Source organism: Anabrus simplex, chromosome 11, assembly GCF_040414725.1.
Source record: "Anabrus simplex isolate iqAnaSimp1 chromosome 11, ASM4041472v1, whole genome shotgun sequence".
NCBI classification, from domain to species: Eukaryota; Metazoa; Arthropoda; class Insecta; order Orthoptera; family Tettigoniidae; genus Anabrus; species Anabrus simplex.
In genome coordinates this window covers 87,847,688-87,862,691 of record NC_090275.1, presented here as the reverse complement: position 1 = coordinate 87,862,691, position 15,004 = coordinate 87,847,688, and the positions used below count along the sequence as shown (strand labels likewise).

The 15,004-nt window shown below is 39.0% G+C and overlaps 1 protein-coding gene across 1 annotated transcript in view; it reads right to left on the bottom strand.

Moving 5' to 3' along the window:
• LOC136883498 (fatty acid synthase) overlaps positions 1-15,004 on the bottom strand; it is a 703,772-nt gene that overhangs the window by 320,053 nt on the left and 368,715 nt on the right. The window contains exon 18 of the mRNA XM_067155848.2: positions 314-499. Coding sequence (XP_067011949.2) covers positions 314-499 — 186 coding nt within the window. The remainder of the gene's footprint in view (positions 1-313; positions 500-15,004) is intronic.

Sequence of the window (15,004 nt, the reverse complement as noted above, 5' to 3'; positions counted from 1 at the left end):
GTTCCTAATGTTTTCTGCATTGTGCAAGTGGATTTTAAAGAATTATTTCATTACCTATTTCAGTTTTTGAGGAGATTCCGCATTATACAAAAGTAAGAACATTATAACGCCGTGCACTTCGCCGGAACCAAGAAAAATTTCCCTAGTGGACAAGTTTCCACTTTATTCAAGTTTCACTGTGAGCAAGTTTTATTGTATTATTATTATTATTATTATTATTATTATTATTATTATTATTATTATTTAGATATTAACTATCTCTCCTTGTATGTCATGCATTTAGATCTATATTATATCAAAATTGATAGCCTACCTACGTTACCACTATCTTCTGTAAATGCTGTCAAATGTTTTTGATGTTCATAGGTATTTATGGACACTTCCTTGATGTATGTTGGCACATAGAGGCTGCGAGAATCGAGGGCTAAAATAATCATCTGCAGCAGGTTATCCATGAAGGCAATCCAGTTTCCTTGCCATAACAGTTCACCATGGGTATCTGTGGAGATTAAAGGTAAATACTTATTATTGACATCCTTTTTGTGTTTCTATATATTCTACAGTAAAGTGTTTCTACCTTACTTTTACATTAACATATGCTACATTTGTCATTCATAACAATATAAATGGAAATATGATGATGACTAGGGCTCAGATTTCAATGATGTCATGTTATGTCATGTTATCATATTATTATTTATTTGTTATTTACCTATTCTGAGTATTGTCCCAATAAGCTATTAGCTCAAGGGAGAAACTTCCCTTTACAATAATTTTGGCTTTACAATTGATGGTTAACCCTCCAACACTCGTGTGGGCTACCTCTGTAGCCCAGCCATTTTCTTTTCTGTGATAGTTGCAGTGGGGAGGTGGTAGAGAAGTGCGGTTTCAGATACCTTCCTTCCTGTTAATCCTGTGGCCATTTAGTGTGCGATTGCATGTCTTAGAGGTTGGGCCCATGTTCAAGTCAGTGTTATAAAGTTGAGTGGGCAACGTCTGTAGCCCGCACAGGTGCTGGCGTCACTATGGCTGCTAACCATGAGATATTATCTGACAGTGGTTGGACGAAAAGAGTGACGATGATGAAGTTCCACAGGATGACAGTGATGATGGTGAAGAAGATTTTGTAATGGCTTCACTCTGATGCTGAGGAAGTGGATAACGATTTTAGTGAAAATGGTGACCAGTCTACTTCAGATAGCGAACAAAGTGGTAATGCTGATAGTGAAGTACATAGTATAACTAACTGTGCAATAACGGTCTGCAAAATCTCAGAAGAAGCTTGAAATAGAAATAGAACATATTATAAATGAACAATAATTAATTTAAGACTAAAAAAATGAAACAAGTAACAATGCATTCAATCAAAACGGAAATAAAATTGTGGGCTACATGTGTAGCCCATGCGAGTATTCCCGTAACAAAATATTTCACATATAGCACACAAGGGCGAAACGCTGGTAACCAGGAATGAGTTAGCTGGAAAATTGATATTGCCCAATAACGGACCATTTATACTGATATATCATCTGATAGCCAAGCAGGCATCAATTTTTGGTAAAGAGACAAAGTCTCTCATAGTGCATTGGCACTACCGGTGGCTCCAAGTAGCCTACGCAGTGGCCTCCACGGTATGCACTAGTCAGCGTCTTGGTAGGTGTGCTAGGTACCAACTGATGAGGCCAACCTAGCACACGAGGGCATAACGCTGGTAACCAGGAATGCGTTAGCTGGAAAATTTATAATATCCAATAATGGACCATTTATATTGGTATTATAGTTGTTTTACTCAAGCTATAATCTCATCTGGCACTTCTTTACCTCTCAGACATTCCCATATGTGCTTACGTGGTACATGATCATATGCTTTCTCAATTTCCAAGAATACAACTATAACTGTTCTATTCTTATCGCAGTATTTTTCAAAGAGCATTCTTGCCAAAAAAATTAGGTCTAGCATTGATCTGTTCACTCTAAAGTAATGTTGTTCTTCCTCAAGTTTAGGTTCAACAAATTTTTTGATTTTTCTCCCCAGGATGGTCTCATATATTTTTAACCCATGAGATTCTTAAATAGTGGAATAATCACTCCTTGCCTCCAGTCACTGGGGATTTCATTTTCCCAAATTTTATTTAGTACTCTGTACAACCATTGTATTCCAGGTTCTCCAAGTGCTTTGATCATGTCCACACTGAACTCGTCCAATCCTGCAGACATGTTGTTTTTCATTTTACATATTTCTGACTCCACTTCCAGCCAGGTAAAACTTTCCAGATTATAATTTATAGGGTTTAGAGGGTCATCTTGTGTATTGTAAGTTGTATTACAGTTCAGTAAGTGATTGAAATATCTACTGAACTCCTGTAATATTTCATTTTCATTTCTAGTTACCTCTCCGTTTGGAAGCTCTGCTGTATGGATAGTGCTATTATCACTTCTTTTGTATTTAACACTGCTATATAGGAGCTTCTTGTATTTGCCTTACCCTATTTATTGGCAAGATCTTCTTTGCATTGCCATTTCTCAATGTGAACTATTCTTTTGACCTGTAATCTATTTTCTTAATAAAATAATAGTTTATCCTCGATTTCACTTGGATTTCCTCATACTCTAGCACGGTACAAAGCTTTTCTTGCACCATTTCTAGCTTTGACAGCAGCTTTTATATCCTCATTCCACCATGTTGTTTCTTTGGATTTTCTTATTTGGCTCTGCCTTCCAAATACTCTCTCAGCTGTCTTCACCAATACTCTCCTCAGGTTATCCCTTTCCTCATTTGCAGATCTTAGATCTTATTTTGGTAACATCTTCCAAACATTTTCTCGAAACATTACCTTCACCCTTGGTTCAGAAAGTCTACAAGTTTTTATTTTCGGTGTTCTTTTGTTGTAGACTTTAGGAGGTCTTCTCTTTGTGATATCTGCAACCAACAGCCTGTGGTCTCCATTCAAATTTTCACTAGGAATTACTTTGACATAATTTACAATCTTCCAAACTTTTTGGGTGGCAAGTATATAAATCCATATTGATTGTCCTAACTATATCTTGTGATCTTATGTGTGTCCATTTTCTTGAACCAAGTGTTACTTACAACCATATTGTTCCTCATACAAAGATCTAGAAGATGTTCGCCCTATGTCGGCCTATTCCCCATTCTATGAGAACCCAGGGAGGATTCATAGCCCAATCTGTCCGATCCAATCTGAGGATAAAATCTTCCATTACTACCAAATTTGCACAATCCATATGTTCTTCCAAGTTGGACAGGAAGGCTTCTTTTTCTTCATTTGAACATCCTGATTGTGGAGCATAGACCTGGATTATATGATATTTGTCTCCATTCCAATTTACCGACACTTTAATTATTCCATCACTGACAAATTCAATCTGGCTACAAACATCAAGTTCTTTATGAAGTATAGGAGATAGGGATCTGCGCTCAGATGGCCTTCACTTAAACCACAGTGGTACATATCAGTTAGGAAATTTGTTTAAAGGTGTTATAGAGAGGTACATTCAGGGAAATGGGGTGGCCTAGGGAGCGGTGAGAAGTGTACAGGGAAATGGAAGTCAAGTAGGGATGACATTAAAATGTTAGTGCTGAACTGTAGAAGTATTGTAAAGAAAGGAATAGAATTAAGTAATTTAATAGCTATAGGCCTATACTTACGAGATATTGTAATAGGAGTTGAATCATGGCTGAGAAATGATATAATGGATGCAGAAATATTCTCACAGAACTGGAGTGTGTATAGGATAGGAATAGAGATAGGATAGGAATGGTAGGAGGGGGAGTATTCATTCTGGTGAAAGAAGAATTTGTAAGCTATGAAAAGTTAAAGATGACAAACATGAAATTCTATGTGTAGGGCTCATCTCTAAAGATAATAGGCAACTTGATGTCTTTGGAGTGTACAGGGTAGCGCTGATGCTGATTCAGAATTATTTGATAAGAAAATCAGCTATGTGGGAAGCGATATGGAGAGGAATGTGATAGTAGCAGGTGATCTCAATTTACCAAATGTCAGTTGGGAAGGTAATGCAATTGACAGAAAGCTGAACAACAAATGGCAAATAAGTCAATATGGGAAGGGCAGCTGATTCAGAAAGTGATGGAACCAACTAGAGGGAAGAATATTCTGGATGTGGTGCTGGTAAAACCAGATGAGCTCTATAGAGAAACCGAAGTAATAAATGGTATTAGTGATCACAAAGCGGTTTTTGTCGTTGTCAAAAATGAATGTGAAAGGAAGGATTTAAAATGAGGATTATTAGGCAGTACCATATGGCTGATAAAACAGGCATGAGGAAGTTTTTAAAAAGTAACTATCATCGGTGGAAAACGGTTAAAAAAATTTAAACAGACTCTGGGATGTGTAACATCTGCAAGCTATTGAAATTATCAAATGAATAAATGGTGACTAAGATAAGTACTGTATAAATAACAAGATTGGGCACCACCTGCAAAACACCTGCAGGAATAATTAATTCTGTAGAGCAACAAGCAACCCTCTGCCAAAACGACGGTCATCAGGCTAACAAGGCTCCAGACTTACTTTACAACCTTACCTGTTGCTATTTACACCTGAAATTAACTTTAGGTAGCCTGCCAGGTTTTTCCTCACTCCACTTATAAAAGATTTACCACAAGTTTCACTACATCAGTTTACTCCCCAAAACAAAACAAAATAAAACAAAACAAAAACCAACAATTATCATCACGTGATGAGCCTAATATAAACATACATAAACCATATCTACGAACTATATACCACAACTGTACACAATTCTGAAGGCCAAACTTCAAATTGATTATCCTACGGATATGAAGACTGTCACTTCCTAACCTTAAATACATTAGCACAATGGCATCATCACCGTGGAATCTTACCACATGTCATAACTGTACAAAAAAACAAAAACAACCACCTCACTATATTCTGTTACTAAGCCATACACATCCACAATGTATAATGTCTGCTGCGGGATTAATAAATAACGACAAGCATGTCGTATTTTTCAAAGAATAAGCAAGTAATAAACACTTCGGCTACGTTTCCATCAAGTTGGAATTAGTCCTGCGCTACAATGTATTACCTCCAAAATAATAAAAAATATATATGACAAATACCACAATAATCATCACTTGATGAGACCAACTCCTGTTCGCCATTTATAAAGGGCAAATATATAGACAACTAAAAACCACCAACAAAAAAAATCATTACTTGACGAGATCTACTCGTGTTTGCCATTTACAAAGGCAAATTACAAACAACTACGACCAACAAAAATCATTACTTGACGAGACCTACTCGTGTTTACCATTTACAAAGGCAAATTACGAACAACTACGACCAACAAAAATCATTACTTGACGAGACCTACTCGTGTTTGCCGTTTATAAAGGCATATTACAAACATCTACAAACCATCAATATATACATTTCTTAACATACCTCCAGGTATGAGTCCCACTGCACTCTCTACTGTTAAGAAGAAAATCCTAATCTGGTAAAGAAAAGTACGACGACTTTCTCTACGTACGGATGCAACCTTCTTTAAGAAGAGCATCCCTAACCTTATTTACACACTTCTTCATCGACGCCTTGAGTCCTTCCCGATTGCCGCACAGGTCAGTGTGATGTCTCACATTTCTCCAACTGAAACTGCATGCTCGGCCGGCGATGAATTCCTTTACCAAGAAATGTAGAGCTCTTCAAGCTCTACAAAATGGTCCGCGAGGCATATAATTATAATGTAGATTCAGTATGCACCACCACATCCACTGTACATTATCTTATAGAAGAATTATAATATAGGCCTAATTATTATACACAGTTTGAGTAACAAACACTTAGTAGCGTCTTTTACAGAACGGCCACCAGAAAGCCGGAAACTCGTTAGCATCTGTGATTATACAGTCCATATAATTTTAATGTAGATTCAGTATGCACCACCACATCCACTGTACATTATCTTATAGAAGAATTATAGTATAGGCCTAATTATTATACAGAGTTTGAGTAACAAACACTTAGTAGTGTCTTTTACAGAACGGCCACTGGAAAGCCGGAAACTCGTTAGCATCTGCGATTATACAGTCCTCACTCCGTAATGGATACTCAAGAACAATAGAACATCACATAGTAAACCGTGCAAAGTATGTAGCTTCCATGCACCGGTCCGAATGAGAAACACAAACAGAATCAGAATGACTTGCCGCACACGCGTACATACTTATATAGGCTTGCTACACGTGGTTATAGCGTCCCGAAAAGTTTACTGGTAGCAACGCTCTCACAGGCACTTCTTCACGCATCACTCAGTCAACCCAACCTTGCTTAAAACAGAGCCCTCGTATTGGCTATCGTGCGTCTGATGTGACATCGAACGTCTACTCACGTACATCCACATTGATCCACTTCAATCTTCAGCCTATACTTCCTGCCGTACTATGGGTTTCCAAGCCACTTTGTTGCAACACTTTCAACTGACTTCAACCGTCTATCCTGATATAGCCACTGTTTTCCGTGTTGCACAATTCTTGAGCAACCTAAAATACGCTGCCATGCCATGTACAGACTCTTATACAAATTAAAGTTACATATATACAAAATTCCCTATTACAAATTCTTCTTATAATATTATGTTTTTACATATAAATGAACAAAATTACATGATTTTCATGACTTCAATATTACAAACTATATTAGGAAAATTTCCTAACTAAAAAATTTGGAGATCGTACATTCGTACGGTTACATGTGTTTAAAGCAATTGTTGAGGAATATGAAAATAGGTCTGTACCTTTAAAGGTGGTAAGGAATGGTAAAGATCCACTATAATATAACAGTGAAGTAAAGAGAATAAGAAGGAGGTGCAGGCTGGAAAGAAATAGAGTTAGAAATGGCTGTGGAAGTAAGGAGAAATTGTAGCAACTTACTAGGAAATTGAATTTAGCAAAGAAGTCAGCTAAGGATTACATGATGGCAAGCATAATGGGCGGTCATACACATTTTAGTGAAAAATGGAAGAGTATGTATAGGTACTTTAAGGCAGAAACAGGTTCCAAGAAGGACATTCCAGGAGTCATTAATGAGCAAGGGGAGTGTGTATGCGAGGATCTTCAAAAGGCAGAAGTATACAGTCAGCAGTATGTAAGGATTGTTGGTTACAAGGATAATGTCCAGATAGAGGAGGTGACTAACACTGAATTACCTACGATAACAATGCCATTTACAGTAAGATACAAAAACTGATAACTAGAAAAGCAGCTGGAATTGATAAGATTTCTGGGGATATATGAGAGCAGATCAGAAAATAAGTTGCACTTCCCAGTTATGGCTATTTATTACACCACCTATACAACAGCAACACGACTATAACGACATACACTGTAACGTCACTTTTCCACATAGTTTCCAAGAGACTCCAAACATTTCTGCGAACGCACAACCAACTTGTCGATGCCGGATGCATAGAAATTTCCTCCAGCGTTCTGCAACCACTCGAAGACAGCGGCCTCACCTCCTCATCGGTCTCGAAACGTCGACCACCGAACTCTGTTTTGAGCTTACCGAACAGATGAAAGTCACATGGCGCTAGGTCGGGACTGTAGGGTGGATGTTGCCAGACCTCCCACTTGAAACGCTGCAGCAGTTCTCTAGTTTGGCGGGCCTTGTGAGGTGTTGCATTATCGTGCAACAAAATCACACCAGCGGTTCTCTTTAATCGCTTTACGGAACCAGTGCAACGTTTGACAATATGACGCCGCGTTGATCGTCGTTCCTTTCGGCATGAATTCCACGTGCAGCAAACCCTCCATGTCAAAGAACACTTTCACCATAACCTTACCGGCTGAAGGTTGAACCTTGGCCTTCTTTTGTTGTGGTGATGAGGGGTGCACCCATTCCATTGATGTTCACTTCGTTTCGGGGGTGAAGTGGTGGACCCACGTTTCGTCGCCTGTGACGAAGAAACAAGTTGCCGTCTACAGCATAGCGTTGCAAAAATGCCAGGGAGGATTGGAAACATTGTCCCTTGTGCTCATCGGTGAGAAGATGTGGGACCCATCTTTGACACAGCTTACGATATCCAAGGTCCTCGTGAACAATGGCCAACACACTGCCATATGACATGTTCAGCTGCATCGCGATTTCTCTCAGTTTAATGCGCCCGTTCTGTCTAATGATCACATTCACACTGTTGACCTTTGCACGGGTCCTGGATGTTGCAGGCCTGCCTTTGCGAATGTTGTCCGTGTTATCTGTGCGTCCAGCTTCGAATTGCTGACACCACTTTATGACACCTTACCGGGAAATGGCTTGCTCTCCATACACAACACTAATTTCACGATGAATGTCCATGCAATTCTTCCTTTTGGCCCATAGGAATCGGATTGTCAAACGCACCTCATATTTGGAGTGAACGTCCAGTTGACACGCCATTGCATTTGGCCGCTATTCGCAGAATACTAGACGAGACACCTCAGCGACCTGCCGAACAGACGGGTGGGCAGTGTCTGTCCCTTTCTCCGCTGTGCCCACGTTTGCGACACACAGCGCGCTGCTGCAGCGCGTTAGTGCAACTAACCTTTTGATCCACCTATGTACTAAAGACAACGGGTTGGGATATAGCACCACATCTGAAGTATTTATTTGATTATTGTTCGCATGAAAGGAGAGTTGCTATAGTAGCTCCTGTGTATAAAGGAAAGGGTGATATACATAAAGCTGAAAATTACAGGCCAGTCAGTTTGACATGCAACATACAAGATTTGGGAAAGCATTCTTTCGGATTATATTACACATATTTGCAAAATTAATAACTGGTTTGATAGAAGGCAGTTTGGGTTTAGGAAAGGCCATTCCACTGAAGCTCATCTTGTAGGATTCCAGCAAGATATAGCAGATATCCTGGATTCAGGAGGTCAAATGGACTGTATCACAGTTGACCTATATAAGGCTATAGATGGGGTAGATCATGGGAGACTATTGGCAAAAATGAGTGCAATTGGATTAGAAAAAAGAGTGACTGAATGAGTGGCTACATTTCTAGAAAATAGAACTCAATGAATTTGAGTAGGCAAAGTTTTATCTGACTCTGTAATAATTAAGAGGGGAATTCCTCAAGGCAGTGTTAATGGACCTTTATATTCCCTTATACTGTATATATCGATGATATATGTAAAGAAATGGAATCAAAGATAAGCCTGTTTTCATAAGATGTTATTCTGTACAGAGTAATAAATAAGTTACAAGATTGTGAGCAATAGCAAAATGGTCTCGATAATGTTGTGAGATGGACAGTAGGCAATAGTATGATGATAAACGGGGTTAAAAGTAAGCTTGTTAGTTTCACAAATAGAAAAAGTCCTCTCAGTTTTAATTACTGCATTGATGGGGTGAATGTTCCTTTTGGGGATCATTGTAAGTACCTAGGTGTTAATATAAGGAAAGATCTTCATTGGGGTAATCACATAAATATGATTGTAAATATAGGGTACATATATCTGCACATGGTTATGAGGGTATTTAGGGGTTTTAGTAAAGATGTAAAGGAGAGGGCATATAAGTCTCCAGTAAAACCCCAACTAGAATATGGTTCCAGCGTATGGGACCCTCACCATGATTACTTGATTAAAAAACTACAAAAATTCCAAAGAAAAGTGGCTCGATTTGTTCTGGGTGATTTCCGACCAAAGAGTAGTGTTACAAAAATGTTACAAAGTTTTGACTGGGAAGACTTGGGAGAAAGGAGACGAGCTGCTCGACTAAGTGGCATGTTCTGAGCTGCCAGTTGAGAGATGGCGTGGCATGATATGAGTACACAAATTAAGTTTGAGTGGTGTCTTCATAAAAGTAGGAATGATCACAATATGAAGGTAAAGCTGGAATTCAAGAGAACAAATTGGGGCAAATATTCGTTTATAGGAAGGGGAGTTAGGGATTGGAATAATTTACCAAAGGAGAAAGGAGATGCTCAATAAATTTCCAATTTCTTTGCAATCATTTAAGAAAAAGCTAGGAAAACAACAGATAGGAAATCTGCCACCTGGGTGACTGCCCTAAATGCGGAACAGTAGTGACTGATAAAGCCCACTCCATTTCTTGACTCCAAGTTATTTCCAGGCCAGTATAGTTTATATCTAGACAGAGGTGTCTTATTCCTGTTGTACCGAGGTCGATACCTGCAGTCGCTTAAGTACGGCCAGTGTCCAGTATTTGGGAGATAGTGGGTTTGAGCCCCACTATACAGCTCTGAAGATGGTTTTCCGTGGTTTCTCATTTTCACACCAGGCAAATGTTCGGGCTGTACCTTAAATAAGGCCACGGCTGCTTCCTTCCCACTTCTAGCCCTTTCCTGTCCCATCATCGCCATAAGACCTAACTGTATCGGTGCAATGTAAAGCAACTTGCAAAAAAAAAAAATTACGTTGTCTTCCATTTGGTTTCGCTCATCCCCATGATAAGAATTTTCCTCCTTTTCATCATATCAAACTATTTCTTCAGTTTTATTAGTCAGAGTTAGAATATTCAAGGTTCCAATCCAGCAACTTGGTCTTGATTTGGGTTTTGTAGCTGGTGAAATTTTAGGCTGTAAGCCATCAAATGCACCTAGCTGTTGTAGTTGTCTTAAGTTCTTCGATCTGAAGCTCGTATTTGTCTTGAAAGTGATTGCAATTACTCTCCAACTGACTTGCTAGGCCTAACGTTAGAGAATATTTTCTGTCAGGATTATCTCCCTTAGTCTTGAGCAGTCCCCTCCCACATCTGCAAGGCAGCAGCTTCCTCATGAATTTATGTATCATTTTCTACACAAAGGCTTCAAAAAGCCCCCTAAGGGTGAACTCCTCTGCCCATAGTGCTTGGTTCTCCCTTAGTTTGTCAGGCCGCCCAACCTTCGGCTAGACAGTTGCAGGTAGTACCGTATACTGTCGCATATGGTAGCAGGATGTACCTGACCTGACCACAGCCATCATAAAGTAGTGTTCAGAAACTCAAGACTGTTTTCAGTGACCCATTGTAGGAGGGTATCTAAATCTCTTTGTAGTTTATCCATTATTTGTTCTTCAGTGTCATCTTCATAAAAACAAAAATATAATCTGAAAATAACAGCAATTTACCAAATAGTGCCAGTTTTCCTATATCGTTTATAAATATCAGAAAGAGTATTGGTCCCAGTAATGACCCCTGAGGGACATCAAATGTACCTGTTGATTCTAGGCCGATTGTATCATTCAAACATACATATTGATTTCTTGTTATTAACACGTTGGGTGCCACGTGCCGCCATATGGCGTCACGCTGGTCTTCAAATTTGAGATGGCATGACGCCATATGGCAGCACACCGTTCTTGAAATCGGAGTTGGCGTGACGCGATATGGCGGCACAGTAGAGTTTCAGGCGATGCGCCTTATATAATCAGGTGTGACATCTATGCGCGTAAAATTGGTACTACGTGAAGAACAAACTTCAGGGTCTATTCCAGCTATGTATTTTTACTGTGTGCCACCAGGTGGCGCCACAGTATTCTTCCGAAGTCACTGACTGGCCACTGGTCATTTTCATAAATGAAAGCGCGCCAGGCATTGTTTATTCCTCGTTTACGTACGTATTATCGCTCAGTTTGTATAGCTGTGCAAAAATATAAAAAGTGGAAGGTATTGGTAATAATCTTAGTAGAAATGGTAAGAATAGTGAAGTGGATATTTGTGAATTACTGATGGATTCTGATGGAGAGGAAGATGTACAGTCATAGGAAAAAGTATTTGTACACTTAATACTGAAACAAAAAATACTTTATTTAGTACACTTATTGCCATGTACGTTGTATAACATAAATAGCTTAGCTTTCTGTACACTATGTAAAGACATATACATCATAAAACATACAATTGAAGGATGTCCCTGCCATTAATGCATAAATAAATGAAAATGCCTTGATTTCATACTCATAAAAAGTATTCGTACAGTCCGGTTTTACTTCCATTCCCCACTGATTTTAGTGCATATTTAGTATTTGTTGGCAATCCTTTTGATTTTACAATGGCCTCAAGCCGCCTAGGCATTGAATTAACTAGCTTGGGGTTGAAGGTGGCGTCAATCTTACCACATTCTTCCAAGAGAGCCATTTTCAAAGCTGGCTTTGATGAAATATTTCTTATGCCCAGTCTCTCTTTACGATAATTCCGCACAATCGGATTCATATTCGGGGATTGGTGGGTGGGTGTTCCATATATGTGGGTGTGTTTTATAAAATCCACAGTCCCGTATCCAGGGCCATATGGTTTGGATCATTATCCTGCATGACTACATAATCACCCAGAAGTCCCATTTTTTCGGCACTAGATACTAGACGTTTCTTCAAAACTTCAATACATTATTTACGGTCCACCTTTCCATCTATGAATTCTAAGGAACCTACTTCAGCTGAGCTCATGCACCCCCAAACCATTAAACAACCTCCACCATGCTTCACTGAAGGAAGAAGATTTTTTCTTCGAGTTCTGTGTTCTTTTTTCCTCCGCCCCTTTTTGCAATGTTCTTGAAAAGTAGTGAATTTTTCTTCCGTCCGTAAATATAACTGGATACCATAATTCTAGAGAAGCATGTTTGTAGTCTGTAGCATACTGTAGTCATTTTTTCCTGTTTGCTGGGGTAATTAAAGGTTTTCGCCTGGCATTTCTACAATGATAGTCATTCGTATATAAAACCTTTTGAATTATGGAAGCACAGATATGAAGTTTTAAATCATTTCCTAGTTCAGACCTCAGTTTTGCAGCACTGATTCTATGATTTTTCTTAAGTTTCCTGAAGTTTAGTCTTTCAGTTCGTTCGTCTAGTGTGCATGGATGTCCACATCTACGTGCATTTTTGAAAGATTTTCTCTCACCATACCTGTCAATAATTCCCTGAATTGTAGATTTTGGTCTCTTCACAAATTTAGATACTTCCGAGAGAGATTTACAGGAATTATGAACCCGAATTATAATCATTCTCCCTTCTTCTGTTGTTTCTTTCATTTTGCGGCCCATCTTACTGATAGACTGTATCACTTGTTGTTTACAACGATTGAAGCACAACTGACTTGGTAAAAGACGTGACCTTTACTGCTTACCTGCGTTGCAAGTGATGTCATCAAGGTTTTTGATCTGAAGATTTTACACCTGTACGAATACTTTTTATGCGTCTATATTTCAAAATTATTGGATGATATGCTTGTTAAAACAAACATTTCCAAAGTACTATTGTTATTTCCGGTACGTATTCATAGTCATGTTTCTTGAAATACCAAAATATAGGAAAGTGATGAAATTTCTAGCGACCTGTGGACAATGCGTCAATTACAAACGACAATATTGCTTAACGTTTAAGGTGTATGTATACTTTTTCCCATGACTGTAAGTGTTGATGGCAGTGAAGATAACGCTAGTGATGAGTGCAGTGCAGTGACAGTGACAGTGACAGCATGACGGATGTATGGAATGTTGCGGAAGACGATGATAGTGATATTATAGGTGGGTACGGTGCTGGTGCAAATGGTGTAGACAATCATGTGAACAATGATGCCTGCGGTCCTTTACAAGCCAGGAGCATCTAAATCTTCAAATTGATACTTCTACAGCCACACCATATGAATTTTCCCGACTGTTCCTAACAGACGAAGTTCTTGATTTGATGGTACTAAAAACTAATATCAATGCAAATCAAACACTAGCGTCTATGCATATTAGCGGTCTAGTCGTTTGAAGGAGTGGGTAGATACTACAAAGGAGGAAATGAAAGTTTTTATGGGTTTGAGATTGTGGATGGGTCTTGTAAGAATGCCTTCGTTATCAAATTACTGGAGCCAGTTTTCTGTATATGGATATAGTGTATCTGGTAAGGCAATGCCAAGAAATCGTTTTCAGTTACTACTTTGATTCTGGCACTTTGATCCCAACGATGCTTCAGCTGGAAAGTTGCACAAGATTCACGCACTGTTAGATATAATGCATATGAACTTCAAGAGTGTCAAAACTCCAGGTGAAAAACTTGTAGTCGATGAATCAATGATTCCGTGGAGGGGTCGTTTATCATTCCAGCAACGTATGCCTGGTGAGACACACAGGTACGGTGTTAAACAATTTAAGCTACGACACAGGCTACACCTACAAAACTAAAGTGTACGCTGGTAAAGGTACCTTGAATGCTCAGAATACACTGAGCATGGCTACTCAAGTTGTAATGCAACTTATGGACCCATATCTGGACAGTGGTCGCTTTCTCTGCACCGACAACTATTACTCATCAGTTGAGTTAGCTGAGGTGCTACTAGATCTTAAGACATATTTTATTGGCACACTTAGAAAAAATCGAAAATGTTTACCAAAGGATGTTGTAAATGCAAAGCTTAAGAAGGGAGAACTCATTGCAATGAAGAATGGAAATGGATTGACAATGATGAAGTGGAGAGATCAGAGGGACGTGCTGATTATGTCAACCAAATGTTCTAATGATGTAATTGCTACGGGCAAAAAGAACAGGAAACACGAAGGTGTGGTTAAACCGCAAAATGGTAATAACGTTCAATAAAACAAAAGGAGGAATAGATATTGCAGACACACTTTCTTCGTATCACACTGCAATGAGGAAAACCATCCGATGGTACCACAAAGTTGCAGATGACATTCTTTTTGGTACTGCCATTGTAAATACACTGCTTCTGTACAATAAGACACGGGTTACTGGACATAGGAAAATGTCTCTTGCGGAGTTTCGAAGGAATGTGGTCAACACTCAACTTTGTCTAAATAAAGACCCTGTTAGACGTACTCCTAAGAGAGAGAACCACTACCTTGGGGAAGCCAACAAGACGGAAGGACAGAAAAGTACCAGGTAAGTGTTATCAAGTTCAACATTATTGCACTTCCGAAGGATATCAATACTAATTATAAAATTATTTTTTATTTCTTCCTTACAATATTGCAGGAAAGTTCGAGGTCGGTGTCGAAGCTGA